Source organism: Pipra filicauda, unplaced genomic scaffold, assembly GCF_003945595.2.
Source record: "Pipra filicauda isolate LSUMZ 115617 unplaced genomic scaffold, ASM394559v2 scaffold100_size2392355_pilon, whole genome shotgun sequence".
Lineage (NCBI taxonomy): Eukaryota > Metazoa > Chordata > Aves > Passeriformes > Pipridae > Pipra > Pipra filicauda.
Genome location: NW_024103441.1, coordinates 1,471,204 through 1,488,985, shown reverse-complemented (window position 1 = coordinate 1,488,985; position 17,782 = coordinate 1,471,204). Strand labels below are relative to the sequence as shown.

Sequence of the window (17,782 nt, the reverse complement as noted above, 5' to 3'; positions counted from 1 at the left end):
CAATACTGCACATACCTTGTAATGCTTTTGGATATGCTGTTGGAGAAAGCAAGCACACCAATGGCTGTCCAAATAAGTTTGTGAAATTCTGTAACAGATAAGAATTTTGAAGTATTGATGGTCACTTTGCTTGCCTTGAATATTCAGCAGGGTACAAATCCTATTAATGACAGAGACACTAATGCCCCTGCACAGCTCAGCATTGGCAGTGAGCCTGACAAGGTCAATGAGATCACATAGAAGGAATATAACCCACTACATTTTAAAGGAATTACAATTCTCTCATTTCACTGGTACTGATGGCAGATACTCATTTCATGGAAATATTCAGTACTAATACGTTACTTGAAAAAAAATCATCTTCTGCAGTGAAAGCCATTGGCTTTCAGGTCAAAACAGCTCTCGCATCTTCCCTCAATACCAACTGAACTGTCCAGTCAAAGTTATTTCTTTCCCCTTTTCTTTCTAAATCTAATGAAACAGGAAAGCCCAGAGGAGAAGAGTTTTAAAAGAAGCTTCCTTTAAAACAAGTATGTCATAACCTTGATATCCGCTGTACTGAACCTCATTTTACAATACTCATTTCATGCCCCCTGCACCAGCACCTTAAATATTGCCTAAGTCCCATTGCACAAGGATTTCTCCAGAACCTCAAGCACCATCATTGTCCAGTTTCAGCAACATTTACCTGATAACAGTCCTACTGCATATCTGTCTGGTGGTAAATCATTATCACAAAGGGAAAAAATGCCAAAAATCATTTACATAACCTCATTAGCAGTCACCAGAACAGCTCTCTTAACCATGCAGGCTTGCAAAGCCATAAAAGATGTGATTGTGTCTGCACCCTCTCAGAGCACAGACTCAAACCATTGCATCCAGAGCACACGAGTGCCACACATACGTCTGCAGAGTACAGTCTTAAAACTGTCAGGTTATGACTGTAAGACATACAATACCAGAAGTATTTGCTTGTGTAGAATCCTCAAAAAGCTAGTTTTTTAATTCCTTCTGGCCTCTGTGTAATTCAAATGGAACTTTCCCTTTCAGGCAGTATATTTCAGTTAAATTAGTTTTACAGAATTAATTTAATCTAATCTGCTAAATACTAAAGACAGTAATCTAGTCTAATCAAAATAAAACATGTCCCATCTTTGGCAGAGTGCTGACTAGTCCTAAAAACCTTCTGAGTTCATTAGGAGCCCAAAGAAGATTGATAATGCTGGATACCGAGGTTTGGTCTCTAATGAAGAAACAAAGACTCTTCTCTTGAAGACAGTAACTCCAGGCCAGCCCAGGAATTGGTGAAACTGAACTACAAAGAAACATTTCCAACTCCAGGAGTCACCCCAGACCTGCTGGTTTCTACTGGACACACACTGGCAGGTTTCACCTTCTCCAGTAACACATAGTTTAATTCCATCTTGTATCGCTCAGTTACAGAGCAAAGCAGAGCTGCCACCAGGAGCAGCAACACTGCAGTTGAACAGTGCCAACAGCAAACCCAGGTCACTTGGGTATCTCAGGCAAGGTATCACTCCCTGCAGTATCTGGGAGCACTCTGGACTCTGTCCCAGCAGGTGAAGCCAACCCAGCCAGTGAGTCCTGCACAGGGGGGAAACTCCACGGCCTGACCCAGACGTGCCCTGTGGAAGGCAGGAGCTCCTGCCACCCACTACACCCACACCACAGAGCCAGGAGACACTGCCTGCCAGGCCACAGCTCCTGCCCAGACACTACTGCCTACCAGAGCCCAGGTGAACACCAGGATTCACTCACCACCACCCCGCTCCTGATTTCCCCAGGAAAGAGCTGTGGGATACATGGAACAAAGGAACCGGAGCATTTACAGCCATGGCTGGGAGCAGAGGGCCAAAGGTGCACCAGGAAAACCTGCCCTGCAGTCCAGGTGTTGACAGCAGCTCTGGATAAGGAATGCCCTACCTTTCAGTGCATGGATGACTCCAATAAGGATAATCCATACTTTGTTTCAAAACTGACTCTGTTTTTTTACTTCAGCACTCAAGTTTCCCACAGAAGCACTGCTGCTTTTGACAATGCATGTACATCTCTTTTGAAAAAAGAACTCCCCAAAAGAAGTCACTTCACATGTAGGCTTTGCTAAGCTGAGTATTTGTACCACATCACTGACAAAGGCCTTGCATTCTCACTGGCTGTAGGTTTGGGTTTGCTTTGGTTTGATTTTAAGACTTTGCATCTGACCACGATCCGTGATCCTAGAAAACCACAGCTACAGGATGATATTGATCTAAAAATATTATTTCATCCACATATGCAGTGGTAACCTTCAAGAACACACAGCCATCTATATTTAAATGGAAGTGTTAAAAAAAATTCACGGCTTTCAGTAGACATGCTCGATTTGCAGTTATCTTCCACTTTCAGCTAAATATACAGGGAGGAAGCTGTTCAAGTGCCGCTGATTTGACAAACTGGCAAGTCACTTCCTGGCAGGACTGACTTTCAGTCATCACCATTTCAGCCCTGCAGAGAGGGGGAGAGGACAGGGATGCGTGCAGGAGAGCAGGAACGGGCTGCAGAAGAAGATGTGTGAGCAGTTGCTGTTCCTGCCGGTACTGCCAGCAGTGACATTTAAATGTCAGGATAGCTCCTGTCCTATCAGGAAAGATCAGGGCAGCCATGTGGAAAAAAGGCAGTACTGATTTCAGCTTCTCACACAGTTGCACAGACCCTCTTTGTTCGTGCCAGCGCTCGAGCCTACAAAGCCCCTCCCAGCCCACCCAGGGACAGTCACACGCCAGCCCTGTCAGGTCACTGTGGGGACAAGGACCCCAGCAGGCACAGCACAGTGACAGGAGGAGTGTGCCAGGGCTAGGAAACACTGACACTGAGAGCTCTGCCATGTCCCTTCAGTGGAAAACAGAACAAGACACCTAAACCTGTCCCCACACACCTGCCTGCCTATGTTCAGGGGCAAGAGATGAGGAAGTGGAATGTCATTTCTGAAATGCTGAACATATTTCTTCTTAGATTCCTCACAGTTGTGCCCACACGGTTCTGATCTGGGCCAGAGCTCCTAGCAGCCACTTCTATAATCCTGTCCTGAAGTACTTCCAAAACTCCCATTTCTCTGCTCCTTCCACACAGGCAGAGCTGGACTGCTCTCCCCCAGCTGCTCTGTGTGCTGAACAGACAGCACGGTGGGTTTTGCACTACTGCAGGACAAGGAAAAGAACCTCAGTGGAGGTTACAGTTTTGCTTACTGTGTGCCCACAAAAATCAAAAGAAAAATTAATTCTCAAATTTAAATGTAATACAAAGAGAAAATTCTACTGTAAACACTTGACAGTTATTCTCACAAGAGCTGCAAATCTACGTGTGGAAATCCATCACCCCAAACAGCTTGAAGATGTCCACAGAACCCCAGTCTGTATCTGAATTAAGGATGAACAGGAATCCCTTACTCTCTTACAGAGTTGATCCACTTGACATCTTTCAGCAATTCTATTAAAGAGGAAGGGGGTAAAAAAAACAAACCAAAAAACCAAACCTGAGCCACACTTCTTCCCCTGAAACAAAACCAACCCTCCTGATGTTATACTGGAATGAACATCAGGAAAGAGCAAAGGAAAATAAATCCCTACCAAACGCTCATTTTCTCAGAAAGACAAGTAAATCATTCCAATTGTGTTTCCCTCCCTTTAAATGGAGAAGGGAATTTAAAAAAAAAAAGCAGATTTGCTTTGAAACCTAGTGTGGTGAACTTAAATGCAGTGATGTTTAAAAAGCCCTCTGAGATACATTACAGTCCAACAAAGCAAAGACCCAATGGAGAGGCCAGATTTGAGTGTCAGGCAGGAGCTCCCTGGCTCAGTACAGAACTATCCCAAATCACACTGACCACTTATTTAGTACCTCTCCTTGGCCAACAAATGCCTTTCAAACAAACAGCACAGACTGTGGACACCGAACAGGGCACAAGTTCCTCTGGCCACTAGACGTCCCTGTTCCTCCTCCGAAACACAGCTGTGGGTGTTCCCTTTCCTCACTGCACATAATGGAGCTATAAAAAGGAAGACAGAAGTGGCACTTTCCCCAGATATAGCACATTCTTATTACCCCATTCATGAATGAAATAAATGTGTAATGCTCTGCAGATTCAACTGGCCACTACGAGTGCAATGCCTGCGTCTGTATTACCCGAATTGCAGATTCCTGGAGGTGATTTAGCATGGAGCAATTCTACTGTAAGTCCAGAGCACCCTAGGAAGGAGGCTCAGTGTCCAAGCAAATACCACTCTACAGTAACACTGGATGCTAATTTGAGTCTTGTTACTTCCTTGGTTCAGACACAGACACCCTGTGTTTTATAAGATCAGGCTCAATGCTTTGACTCCTTTCTGTTGCTTAAAAGCAACTGAGTGTTGGATGACTGGAAAAAAGAAAAGCACATTAGTTATCTCCCTCCCCCATGCACACACACCAGATTTGTCTTTGGTATAAAACAAAAATAAACCTCCCACCAGAGACCTTGGAAATCTTGAACCTTTTTTCCCTCCAGGAGGATTTATTACTTTCCAATGAGCGGCTGTTCATGTGCTTCTCCTTCTTGTTCCTATTCATAGGGTCAGATCCTGACTAGCATGCACAACCTCAAAAGAAAAGAAAGACTGAATACAAACTGTTTAAAAAAATAGCCTGTTAAAAGTGTAAGCTAACTAGGGGTTGGCACTGTATCCTACCACACGAGGAGCTGCCTCCAAGGGTCTTACCTTATAGGCGACGCTGTTGGAAGAGTCCACGATGATGAACAGAGGCTTTCTGGTGAAAGGGTAGAGATCTCCAGGGTGGAGGCTGGAAAGAGAAAGGGACGCCTCACAGAGCACTAGAACTGCTCAGCCACACAGCTGCCCACATCCAGATAAAAACCAAGCAGATTCCCCGTGCCCCAGGCCTCAGATTCATCCTCAGGGAGTAACTGCACAGCTCACTTGGTATTCTCTATAATATGGGCTATGGGACTTGTTACTAGTTCAAGAGATGTTTATCTTCTTGAGAAACCATCCATCATTAATCTGAAGTTTGCCAGTAATTAAGAACTTACATTAGGTCACAGCAATACTTCTGAAGTGTTTAAATCATCATTTAAACATTCATTTCTAAGTGTTCGACTTCAAGCCAATCTCCACTATGATGTCCTGCACTGAGGAGTTTGAATTCCAGAGGCTTTGATGCCTTTTTCTCTATTGAAGACAAATTTTTCTGAACTCCCAGGTGTCGCACTGTGAGACTTACCAGTGCATCTCCTTGTACGACTGGTTTCGCTTGTGGATCGCGTCCCCATTGATAATGTCCCGGTTACTGTTTGTCAGAACACCCCCAAAGTCATATGGACCTACACAGGGGAAAAAGGAAGCTCAAATCAGCAGGGGCAACTCACCCCTGAGAGATTTAACAATTATATGGAAGGGAGAAAGCAACAACATATCTCAGAAAACTGAAGGAATCTGAACTACTGCACTTGTAAGGACGGGAGAGGGGAATGTGGAGCCTTCACTAACTACATATTCCATTTATACTCTCTTAGCAATTTCAGCATCTATCAAATAGAAGCAAGCAATGCAACTTCATAACTTCTAATTTAATTATTCATTATTTATCCACAAACATAATACAAAAGATCCAGATATTGGCTTTTGTTAAACTATAGAGCAAAAAGATTAAAACCCATTACACACTTGAAACAGGGAAATCAATACCTCTGTAAAATTACTGTATGAGTTTGCATATTCCAGATTCAGAATTTGATAAAAAAATAAAGCTAAATTAATAAAAAATAATGGATATATTATTATCATCTGCAGTTATAACACTGCAAAGGGGAGAAGAGAGAGCTCAGAGAATGACAAAAGGACAAAACAGATTTAACCAGATTTCAAATCTGCAGCAAAGGTTTGTGGTTTAAGATTTCAAAGTCAGAATTCACAATTTGCACATGCACACACCCTGAACATGTGTTCCCATGGTAAGCTAACAAAGTATTCTGCTAAGTTTGCACAACTGAGCTACCCCCTGACTGTCTGATGGAGAGCAAAGATGAAAGCAATGGCTACAAAAAATATCACATCCTACAAGATATCAAGATATATTTCTGCCATTGGTATGGATATGAAATGTCACTAACATTAGTAAAATAAAGTATTAGGGTTTCCTCATTCTGTTATACATTTGCAGAGCTGGTTGACCCCTATTTGGCCACCAAATGCAATTTTTTCAGGTTTGGATACAAGGCACCTTTCCATTTTAAGGGAAGCTTTGGGGATACAAAATCAGGAACAGAACAGACATTAATTTAGCACAGTTACAAACATCTCACGTGGTCTGCCAAACACAAGCTGCTTGCAGGCAATGGACAGTGCAACTTGCAGCTGCTCTCCCTTTTAATAAGGCAGAACTCTGGGCAGACCACACCACCTTATTAAAAGATTGCAGTTGTGATGGGATGCACTGAAGGAAAGCTGCACTCTGACTGTGCAGCTCCTCAGGTGACTGAGCCTGGATGCTTCTACCACAAGGTCTTAAGCTGAAACAACACATGCAGTGAGGTGGACATACCACAGGCCTAGGAGAACAAGCTTCAGTTAGAACCTACCACCAAGTTGCAGCAAGAAGTAAAATGTTAAAAGCATTTAAAAAAATCACTGCCACAATACAAAGCTGACAGGGATTTTTTTTCTTTTAGCATTTTGAGAGCTCTATAAATCATGCACCAGGGAGGACAAGGCATGCATCTTATAAAGGAATGCAAGTCTCAAACAGATGAGGTTTGTACAATATTTAGGATGTTAAAAAGGTATTTGGATTTTTTCTTGAATTACATAAACAGATCTTTGGACTGTGTTTACTTTAGCTAACCAGTTTTCAGCTTTTACATTGCAGCTGCATCCAAATATTCTGCTAGATTGCAAAGAACAGGAGGATGAGGTGAGGGGAATTGTCAAAATCATGAGAAGGGCTTGAATTGTCAGGTTAACGAGCGTGCAAATAGACCAGTCCCTGCAGCCGCTTCAGCCCTTTCACCCCCCATCTCCTGGTGCTGGGGATGGAAAGAATCACAAAGTGCCACTGAGCCATTTTATGAACTTTGCACTGATGCATCAACTGAGCCATGTGGTCTTCAAAATTAGGGAAGCTTTTAATACTTCAGATGCATCAAAAACTGGATGTGTCCTTTGAAAAGTTCTCAGGTTAATGCACATTAATTAAAACACAAAGAATTAATTATTGTTTGTGGAAAAAAAAAAGGCTATCTTACTAAGCAGACAGGAGAATCAAATTGACTTGTCTTTGAAAGGAGCTTTGTGACATCTTTCTTGGTCACTTGTCCTGGAACATAAAGAGAATTCAAGCCCTGTTCATGACAGGGAGCATTCCTTTATTGTACCTTCACTATCCGAACGACCTGATGGAAACACGCCCGTGGCAGACAGGTAAATCAGCAGCACACTGTTTGCAGGCAGCTCCTGAAACCCAGACAAGGAGAGTGGCAAGGGAAGAAAGGTCAAGTTTATTTTAATATTCAACCATCACCTTCATAAATACATTGTCATTATCACTGTGCTACTTCTGCCCACCAGGGCAGTACACAGACCAAAGGGTCACCCAGTGATGTGTCCATAACTTTTCTCCACACAGACCTCTAGGCTGATATCAGAGGTCCAAGCTGCACTGAAAAAGCATCTGCTTCCACATAGACTCTCTTACTATCTAGCCAGATCTGAGGCTTTCTAAGATATGGAAATTAAAAGCTGCCAAGATCCATACAGACCCTAACTCCCAAACAATTCACAAAGGAGGGTTTGTTTCCAAATACCCCAGAGTCTGCAACATCTGTCTTTTCCCCTTGGCCCTTCTCAGCTGGCCAACAAGCACAACACATCCAGGTTTCTGTACAGAACTCTAAAAGAAATCTATTTTCCACCTTTCTAATGGGCTGTTTGCATGAGGGAACAGATACTTTTAATTTCTGCCAAAGGCTTAGCATTCAGGCAGACAAAATTCTAAGAAGTAAGGATGCACTTCCTGCACCTCACCAGCTGTTCCTTGAGACAAACTGAAACTTGTTTCTTTATAGGATTCATGTTTTGGTTTTACTACTAAATCCTAAGTTGTGGACTTGTACAGTCAGCATTAAGCATAATGAGCCCAGGAACTTCGATAAATTAAAATAAGTGCAGCAACTGTACTAAAAAAAATCTACAAATGTATAGATGACTGGCTTGGAGGACAGCAGGGGGTAAGAAAATAAGACAGGCAGATAAAACTACAGCTTGTGCAGGATACAATTTGAATGGGATACAGGACTGGAGATTCAGCAGCTATACCGTGCTGAAGAGTAACCACTTCCTGAGGTACTTCCCTGACTTTGGATTATGTTTGGCATAACATGAAGTAAAAGAACACTTTTAAGATTTTTCTGTTCTCCAGATCAGTGCAGATCCACATTTTATTCAGTGTCACAAACTATCCTGGATATTTTTCTTACAAATAAATTCACCAATTTCACAAACCTTAAATGATGCTGCTAAAAATGTATATAGCTGGCTAAAAGTTGGTTTATAAAGGAGATATTTATGGGGGTTTTCCCGCCTTGCTGGTTTCTCTGTCGATTCCTGTTAAAAAAAACAAACAAAAACACTACTCAAAAAAACCCCAAAACCAGATATTATCAAAGCAGTTTCAAAACCCTCCAAATTTCTACTTATTAGAATGTTCATCTCCAACACATTTCCTACACAAATGGTCTGCCCACGGTGCATTTCCTGTTACACAGTAAAGCAAGATGCACAGCTTTGTAGTATGCCCCATTTAAACTTGTTACCTAAATCTTTCTTACTCTCTAAAGCATCGTCCAAGAAAAGAGTGACAAAAATCACTTTTCATCTCAAATAAATAAATTAAATTCTTCGTATTTCCTTATGCCCCCAGCTAAAATATTTTTATGCTTTCTCAGCAGGGGATATTAACTTTCAGATGACTTAGTAACCTGATGAGTCCAGGTTTGAGCTGCTCTTCACTAACTTTCAGTAGGTTACACCATCTTTACTAACCTGCTCTGCACAGTGACAATACTGAAGGAGTATACTATTTAAAATAAAACAAACGAAAGGCCCAGTTAAGATCTGTTGCCAGGTTTGTCACTGAAGTGGAACTTACCTGCATTCCAGGTTTGTTCATTTGTGATGCCAAGTTCATGGGTTCCCTCTCCAGCGCTTGCAGCATGCGGAACATGTCCACTGTCAACTCACTGAACTTCACCTGCAAGAGAGTCACACAGTTTATTCTGACAGATACACATTAAACAGCAGTTCTCTGGAATCATCCAGGTAAGAGACTCCACTGCATACCAGACAGACCATTCTCTCTTTCTCAGGGATCTGCCAGAGCCCTCTTTGAATCTCCAAAGAGCTGTGAAGGACTTCTGGAAAAGCTCATTGAGGATAAAGTCTATCTGGACAGGTCACTGCAGTGCAGACTCCTGCTTCCAAATTACAGACTTTTCCAGGCTGCTTACAAATCAAGTGCTGAAATGGCTATGGACTATAAATTCAGACAAGATGTGATAAAGATACACAAAGTGCAGTTTAGATGCAACTCTCTTGCTTACCTGAAAAAAAAAGCTCAGAGAGAAGTCATGAAGTTTGTACAACCTCACTATCATCATGTAAAAAAAAAAGACTTCAAATGTCTTTTGAAGACCTCTTCCTGTTGCCACCAGAGTTGCAACAAACCGGAGTATGTCACGTGAAAGCTTAAGTCAAGCTTTTTCAAGATATAGCTCAGAGGTCTCTCATGCTTGAATGTTAAGAACAATCCAATATATGAAAATCAATTGTATCAACGTAATTGACATGATGAATATAAGCAGTAAGAGGTCAGTACCACAGGTCTAATATCTCACATTTCATTTTTAGCTCCTATTTCTGAGAAGCTCTTCTTCTTGATGCCATTGCAAACATCACAATAAAAATATTTTAAAGTTCTCCTCTATTGGATTTGCTGTTGAATGATCAGAAAGGTTGCCAAGGGGGAACTCCCAAGATGTAAACCCAAGTCTCCAGAATTTCTTTTACCTGGTTGTTGCAGTTCCCAATAATGAGCGCATCTGCAAGAGCAAGCTGTCCCACTATCATCCCCTGCTCCAGCAACGGAGCTCCTGTCTCAGAAAGCCTGTTAGAGGTGATTACAATGGTGTTGTCATCATTTAAAACCATGACAGGGTCTGCCTAAAAAAAGCAACCAGAATAAATCAGGAATTCAGAAAACATCTGCAGTCAGAGAAAAGTCCAAAGGTCTTGTCACTTACAGAACATTTCATAACTGAGGCAGATTTTCTAAATTACTTTGCTGTACACATATTTGTATATTTGCATGCAGGCTACAGGGTAATGCCTTCTCCCACAGAATGGTAAAGTTCTTAGGGACTGCAAAAATACATGGTACAAGCACATGAAAGTACAGCAAATAGACAAGCATACTGCCTCCAATGACATGGACTCTGCTCCAGCTTCTCTATACCTGAGGAGTCAAATAGCATCAACAACCTTACAGATTCACACAGAATAAACTAAATATTCCTTCATTCAGAATAACTCTGCCCTATTTTAGTTTGCCTTCCTAGAAATGAATAGCAAAGGAGGTGAGTGAATGGTAATGCTGCCACCCCTTCTGGCAATACTGAAATGCTCGTGTTAAGGGCTGTGGCATTGAACACACCAGTGAGTAAATGGGGCAGGCACACTGTCCCTGCCCCTGCTTACCTCAGAGGTGGTGATACAGCACCACTTCGGTGAACAGGACAGAAAATCTTACTTTTGAATAAACAACTATAAGGAAATGGTGTTCTCACCTCAATAAATGCTGCCACTTCCTGAAGAACCAGGTTCCACTCCACCTGATCTTCAGTATTAAAACGGTGAGTGTAGTCCTCGATTTCATCTGACAGCTCCTGATGCAGACAGTTGAAAGACAGACACAGTCACTTCTTAAACCAACAGTCTAACAGGCAGGCAGTGACTTTACATTTGGTTAGCTGTGCTGGCCTTTAAGAATAACAAATAAATTCCTTGAGAACATATGCAGCACACTTCTGACTAACATGCCAGCCAAAACGCGCTCTTTCAGCAGACAGAATGCCAACGTTGCACTCAGTTCTGGCAATGCAAATTGTCTGTTAAGTAGGTCCAAATGCAAAGAATATCTGGAGTTAACTATCCCACTCACAAGCAGCTCTGTCACTGGTTATTACCATAAGCTACGGATGCCAAGGACTCAAATTTCAGCTTACAAGTGACTTTAAATACATTGAGAAAGGGAATGGTGTGGCTGTTTCAGCTGCTGCTAAGCTAAGCTAGCAGTTCAAGGGAGCTCAGACACAGAGACAGCAATGCAACCTACACAGAACTGTCAAGACCAGGAGCTGCTTGCAGCGAGGTTGTCAGAGGGGCTGGAAGCATATGCTGTGGGGAGCAGCTTGGTGTTCCTTTGCTGCAGCTACAGGGCACCTCCCCGTCTAGGCTGCAGCTATTGGAATATTTTTACTTCGTGTTCAAACAACGCTGTCAAATCATTTGAGCTTAAAGTGTCATTACTAAATGTCTGAATCACAGAAGATGTTTGCTATGTAGGATGTCAGATAGACTAGAAAAGTGAGGATCAGCAACCTCCCACCCCTCAGCACCTTTAACCTTATTTTAACGTACCTTTACAAGGTCCTTTACAACATCCATTTTGTTGAGCAGGAGACAAACCACTATAAACCTTGCATAGTAACGCAGCTTCTTAACCACCAATTCAGGCCTAAACACAACAATAAAAACATGACAGCCAAATTTGAGAATAAAATAGAACAGAGGTAGGTACTGGGGTGAAGGAGAGGAGGAGTTTGAGACCAGAGCAAAGCTGAACACTTGCAGATTAAGAGTTCTGACTGAATTCATATCGTGATCAATAGCTTCCTGGCTGCTTAGAGGTTTCTTTAAAATTGGGTACAGGGACATAAAAAATATCTAAGAAAGCCACAGCCTCCCCCTTCTCCACAGTCTCCTTCTGTGAGAAAGGCATGGGGGTCAGATATGGTTGGCTCTTCAAACCTTACAGTTTATAGCTCTTTGCTGCTTCCATGCACTATTCTAGTCTTGAAAAAACAAGGGCATCCATTCAGACATACCTGTCCTCTTTGTTGACTTGGGAGTAGTATGACCTCTGCCTAATTGCTGAGTAGAAGGAGAAAGCCTCATTGAGATAGCTGGTTTCTGAGGTGCGCAGGCTGCAGAGGAAGAATCAGATTAGCTCACTGCCTCAGGTGGAAATCCAAGCCAAACCCTCCCTTCCTGCCCCCTCAACCCGCTTGTGCATCCACAGCAAAACTCCTTCCTCAACTAACATCATATGAAAGCCAGACTCTCATTCTGGGAAGCCAGATTTCAGAGCTTGGATGCCATTTCAGATAACAATCAAAGCTGCCCACCTTGCACCCATATGGACAGGTGATGGGTTCATTGGAAAGTTTAAAGGAACACTAAGCTCCCAAACTTGTAAATCACACTTTTGCAGGACAGTCCAATGCAGCACGCATGGAAGACACTTTGGTGGCAGGAGATAAGTCCTCAGGCAGTATCAGTGTGAGCAGCAATGTGGTACCAGGCTCACAGGTACCTTTCCCTGCAGCCCCATGCAGTCCCCAGGGCCCTCATTCAGAAACGGGCATCGTGACTCAGCCAAATCACTGATTCCTCCTGACTGAGCATCCAGACATTTGGCAGGGAACTGCACTAACCCTGCATTCCCCACTGAATCCTCTTCTGTGCTTACTTACTAATAATGGTAATAGAGCTGCCCAATCTTGGAAGCAATTTCCCCAATTTGCCACCTCTTCAACCCATACCGATTGTCCAATACTTGTCTATTTTGCAAGAGAGAAAAGAAAGATTAAAAGGCATTCCCAAATTTCCCAGAACATCCCACCAGACAAGACAAAGAGCCATTGCAGGGCCAAATTCAGCTCTCGTTCCTGGTGCAGCATTCCCAGTAGCAGCCCCTACAGAGCCAACAGCACAGCACACGCCCCCCAGAACAAGGACCATTTATCTTGCATTAACTTGCGAGAACCAGACAAAAGTGTGATGCACAAAATACACACAACAAAAGGTCACAACTTCCCGGGAGAACGCTCAGACTGCGCAGCCAGAGGAAGGTGTGAAGGATCAGAGCCCACGCTGCAGCAAGAGGCTTCACACCATTCCAGATGGGTTCTGCTCTGCAGAATCCATCATCTCCTCAGTAAGACATTAAAGCACCACACATTCAGGTAGAGCAAAAGGGTTTGTTAAAAAAGCCACACTGAAAACTCTGCAACATTTTAATTCATTAGACTGTGAGCACTGCAGGAAGCGGCTGTTCCCTCCATGCTTGAACAGCACAGTGAAATCTCAATCTTAGCTGGGGCCCTGGGCATACCAGAGATTAAAGCTGTGCTGAAACCCACACAGCTCATCTGCCTACAACATTCCCTTACCGATGCTGCTGTTGGAACTTCCAGAGTTTGGTGTAAACATCAAACGTTCGCCCAAAATAGGACTGCCACTGCTTCTGCCCGTACTGAGGTAAATCTCTGCAAGAGACAGTGACAAAGGCAGAGTAAGGGAGCACATTCCAGTCAGCCCAATGTGACAGCAGCCTGTTTCTGTCCAAGTCAGAGCAGCTTTGCTCAGGATTGACTTGCAGTACTTTAGAATTCTGCCTGCACCCAAAACTACAAGAACCATGATTCCTGGAGTTTCTCAGAACCTGTTGTTCTGAGAATCATTCCAAATAGGAAACAACCATGTTCCTACATGCCACAGGGGATCTAAAACATCTTACAGTCTTGCTAAAAGAGAAGTAATTTTATGGTTATGTGTACAGAAAGCTAAATTGGACTCTTAAAATACCACAGTAAAAAAAACCCTCTCGCAAGAGCAAGCAGAATAATCTAATAGAAATTAGTTCATTTAGACTTGTGCATCATCATAATATTTCTTGCAACTCATTAAGGAAATAATCTTTTTTAAAAGGATGAGGCTGTTTGCTGTGTTTCAGAAACAGAGCTTATAACATCACCAACAAATCCACTGTCCAAATGTCACCAGGTCAGGCCAGCACATGGATGTTCACAGTGAACACTCGCCAGGTCACATTACATCACCACCACAATATCTGTCACCCTCTAACTCATAGTTAGTGACATGTCACAACATGAGACTTTCTGGTGTTTTCATACCAGTCTCCAGTGCTGTGAATTAGCCAACCCAGTTCAATTCTGCTTTCATATCTCCACTGGATTTCCACGCTGTGGTGTGTTTCCACTCCATAACTATGATGTATTCCTAAGGATTTTGGCTCTAAAGGTTTGTGCTCTCAATCCTCACAGAGGGTTGTCACCTGGGAGTGACTCGAATCTTGGAACAAGTGCAACAGAGGACACCAAACCCCTCAGTCTCACTGAGCACATCTTGCCTACAAATATACACTGAAGCTGATTCAAAGAAGGTGCACAACTCTACAAGTAGAAGTGGAATAGCTTTTCCAAGACAGCATAATCTTTCATTTGATTCAAGACTGATTTCTCCAGGGAATGCTCTCTCAAATCACTGTGCTGGTTAATGTACCACCTTCAGCACACGGGCACAGAAAAGCAGCACATTCCACTTCCAAGCCCGAAAGGTGGAGACTGAGGGAACCATCACCTTTAGGAAAACTTGCCATGTCCTCTGAAGGAGTCAGAGAAGCAGAGCAGTATACACGATTTCAGAGCATTCTGGCATGTTTCTGCTCATTGTAATTGCTTTAACAGCACCCAAGGTAGGAAAGGAAATTAATATTCCTTTGCTCGTCAGCCAACTGTACTTCCCACACAGCTTGAAGGGACCTAGTGTAGCTACTACATGTAAAATTAATCTGTTACCAGCCTGGAAAAACATTCCAGGACTTGGTGCTGGAAGATGCAGGAAGATGCCAAGGAAATTGTGCAAGATTTTACCAAATTTAAAAAAAAAAAATAAAATCCCCTCAAACTTGCAATTGGCTGCTCAACATCCTGGCACATACGCTGGTGTAGCCAAGGGTGAACAGGAATATAAACACATGGCTTCAGGGCACCAGCATCATCCAGATACAGCTTGATACAAACACATGCAAATCTACAGCGTTCACTGCAAGGAATGATGCACCACTTTGTCTTGTAATAGATGTAAACATTTTAGCTAAACAAAAGAAGTTAAGGCACTGTCCAACAAATGCCCAAGATACACTGGAGGCTTTGATATAGCAAGAGGTAGCTTTAATTTAAGTAGCACATCCACAGGATTCAATGTTAAAAAGCAAAAATAAAAAGTGAATACAAATACAGAACAACGCTAAAATGGATCATTTAAAAAAAATTATACAAATCAAAGTTCCCCAGCACTAACTTATAGAATGACTGAATTAGGAAGCTGACTCAAAAAACTCTACCAGTAGTAAATTGAGCTTTCCAGGCCAAGTTGCTCAGGACATTTGAGCAAAGGTCTAACATATGGGAACAAGAAAATGCCCTTCTCTCAGACATCGAGAAGTAGGTATGTGCAGCCATTAAGAAATAAGCAGGTACCTATGTTCTGATCATGCTCATGCATCTATCCCTCATCAGTCAGATAATTAATACACTCTCTATACCTCACCTGTCACCCCAATTCCATACCTTCCTCCTAGCCTAAACATTCTTGTAAAGCCCAGTCCAACTCACTGTGCTGTGTTAGATCCGAGTATCTGAAAATTAGTGTCATTTTAAGAAGCCTCTGTTAGCACAGTGTCCATGTGTTTGGCCACTGCTGTCCACGGCCGCTGCTGGGTGTCCACACGGATATTCCTCAAGCAGCGTGCTCGCCTAATTGCAGCTGGCATAGCTGCACAATACCACGGATTCCTCGGCTCCCCAGGGAACGGGAAAGATCTCCATGGAAACAGACAGTAGCACTTGTTCTTTTGATAGTATTCTGACATGGCTGTAATAAAACTTCATTTATGACAATACATTACCGTGGTTTCACCACAGCTTCTCGCAGACAGGAGCTGCCCTTCCTGCCATCCATTTACTGCTCTGTGTGCTCAACATCACACATCGCTCCCCTGTACCAAGAAATTTGGCTGTGAGAAAACAGATGCATAGGCAAAAGAGGACATATAGTGCAGGTTTTTTAATAGGACCAGAGGAGAAACACCTCAAAAGAACCCTAAAGCCTGGCTCGACTGCACAGTGGGTTATTAACACAGATCCTCTCACCGATGGAGACAGGGAACACATGACCCAGAAGCAATTATACACCCAACTTCAGAACTAAAGACCTATATTATGGGTCTTTATTTCACTGCTTCCAGATCTACAGAAGGACACCAGAACACTATGGAGAGACAAAGACAGCAGGCTCAGGTTCCTGCGGAATGTGCCCAGCCCGGGCTGCTGGTTCAGAACAGGCAGTGCTGGGGCACGCACTCAGGCTGGACACCACTGCAGGAGGGAGGAAGGGACAGCCAAAGGAATCCAGATGCAGAGGAGGGAGTGGAAATGTCTTGATTTAGGACAGTACAATAGCCTCCAACCAGTGGAAACCGTTTCCAGTTTTTTGGCTTTTAAGGCATTCTAAACAGGACATGAAGACTAAAACTCAGATGCTCTAAAAGGATGGGTTTCCCACATTGGGAAAACTGGTTCCCTTGCTGCACTGGAGTGGCTGGTGGATAAATTCCACAGACAGTCCAGAATTTTATCGAATTCTTGCTGTACTCCTTGTCTCAGCAAAGACCAGCACTACTTATGTGCTCATAATTAATTCTCTGTCAGTAGTTCATTTCAGCCATGCTGCTGGCAGAAGCCAGATAATACTGGCTGAAACCCAATTAAAGGTGCTGAGGTGTGCTTGGCCAGCACCACATGGAAGTTGTCACACAGGGACAACTTCCAGAGATGTAAAGAAGTTGAGAAAGTCCTGGAGACTCAGCAGTATGCTTCAAAGAGGGAGGTTACAATAACTGCAAGTTTAATATTCAAAGCTTTAAATACATTCACAGTTTTGACAGGTGATAAAAAAGACAATTTCCTTTTATGTTCATGGGCTTGTAGTAATTACAAGCTCCTGTTCCCAGAACTGAGCAGCAGCAGGATAACAGTGGTGTAGCTTCCCCACAGACTCTAATAACCCACAAAGGCACGACCACACCAGGGCACTCCCCATAACCTGCCACACCAGTGCAGTTGGTGGGAGAAGCCACTCCCTTCCCAGGACCACCGCAGGTACACCTGCAGCACTACCTGAGGCTAAGAGGCTCCTGTTGTTTCTAAAGCAGCAGCAGTGTGGAACAAAACTAAGGTTCCATACTTGCATCTTACTAGAAATCTACAAAATACCTGGTGCTACAAAATACACACTGTAACCCTGAATCCCACAATCATTAAGGTTGGAAAAGAGCTCTGAGATCATCGAGTCTGACCTGTGCCCGATGCCCACCCTGTCCCCCAGCCCAGAGCACTGCGTGCCACAGCCAGGCCTTCCTTGGACACCTGCAGGGATGGGGACTCCAAACCTCCCTGGGCAGCCCCTGCCAAGGCCTGACCACCCTTTCCAGGGAGAAATTCTTCCTGATGTCCAACTTGAACCTCCCCTGCCACAGCCTGAGGCCGTTCCCTCTCCTCCTGTCCCTTGTTCCCTGGGAGCAGAGCCCGACC

At 43.3% G+C, this 17,782-nt stretch overlaps 1 protein-coding gene across 7 annotated transcripts in view; it reads right to left on the bottom strand.

Annotated features, from left to right (window-relative positions):
• The window catches only part of SCAI (suppressor of cancer cell invasion), a 33,237-nt gene that overhangs the window by 2,298 nt on the left and 13,157 nt on the right, over positions 1-17,782 (bottom strand). For 6 of the 7 annotated variants that reach the window (XM_027741434.2, XM_027741431.2, XM_027741433.2 and 3 more), the window contains 12 exons: positions 13,559-13,654; positions 12,860-12,946; positions 12,212-12,310; positions 11,745-11,841; positions 10,892-10,990; positions 10,116-10,268; positions 9,199-9,300; positions 8,553-8,654; positions 7,427-7,505; positions 5,278-5,377; positions 4,755-4,836; positions 16-88 (listed from right to left, as the gene is read on the bottom strand). In XM_027741434.2, the coding sequence (XP_027597235.1) occupies positions 16-88; positions 4,755-4,836; positions 5,278-5,377; positions 7,427-7,505; positions 8,553-8,654; positions 9,199-9,300; positions 10,116-10,268; positions 10,892-10,990; positions 11,745-11,841; positions 12,212-12,310; positions 12,860-12,946; positions 13,559-13,654 (1,169 nt within the window). The remainder of the gene's footprint in view (positions 1-15; positions 89-4,754; positions 4,837-5,277; positions 5,378-7,426; positions 7,506-8,552; positions 8,655-9,198; positions 9,301-10,115; positions 10,269-10,891; positions 10,991-11,744; positions 11,842-12,211; positions 12,311-12,859; positions 12,947-13,558; positions 13,655-17,782) is intronic. The other variant, XM_039383302.1, reaches the window with a different exon arrangement.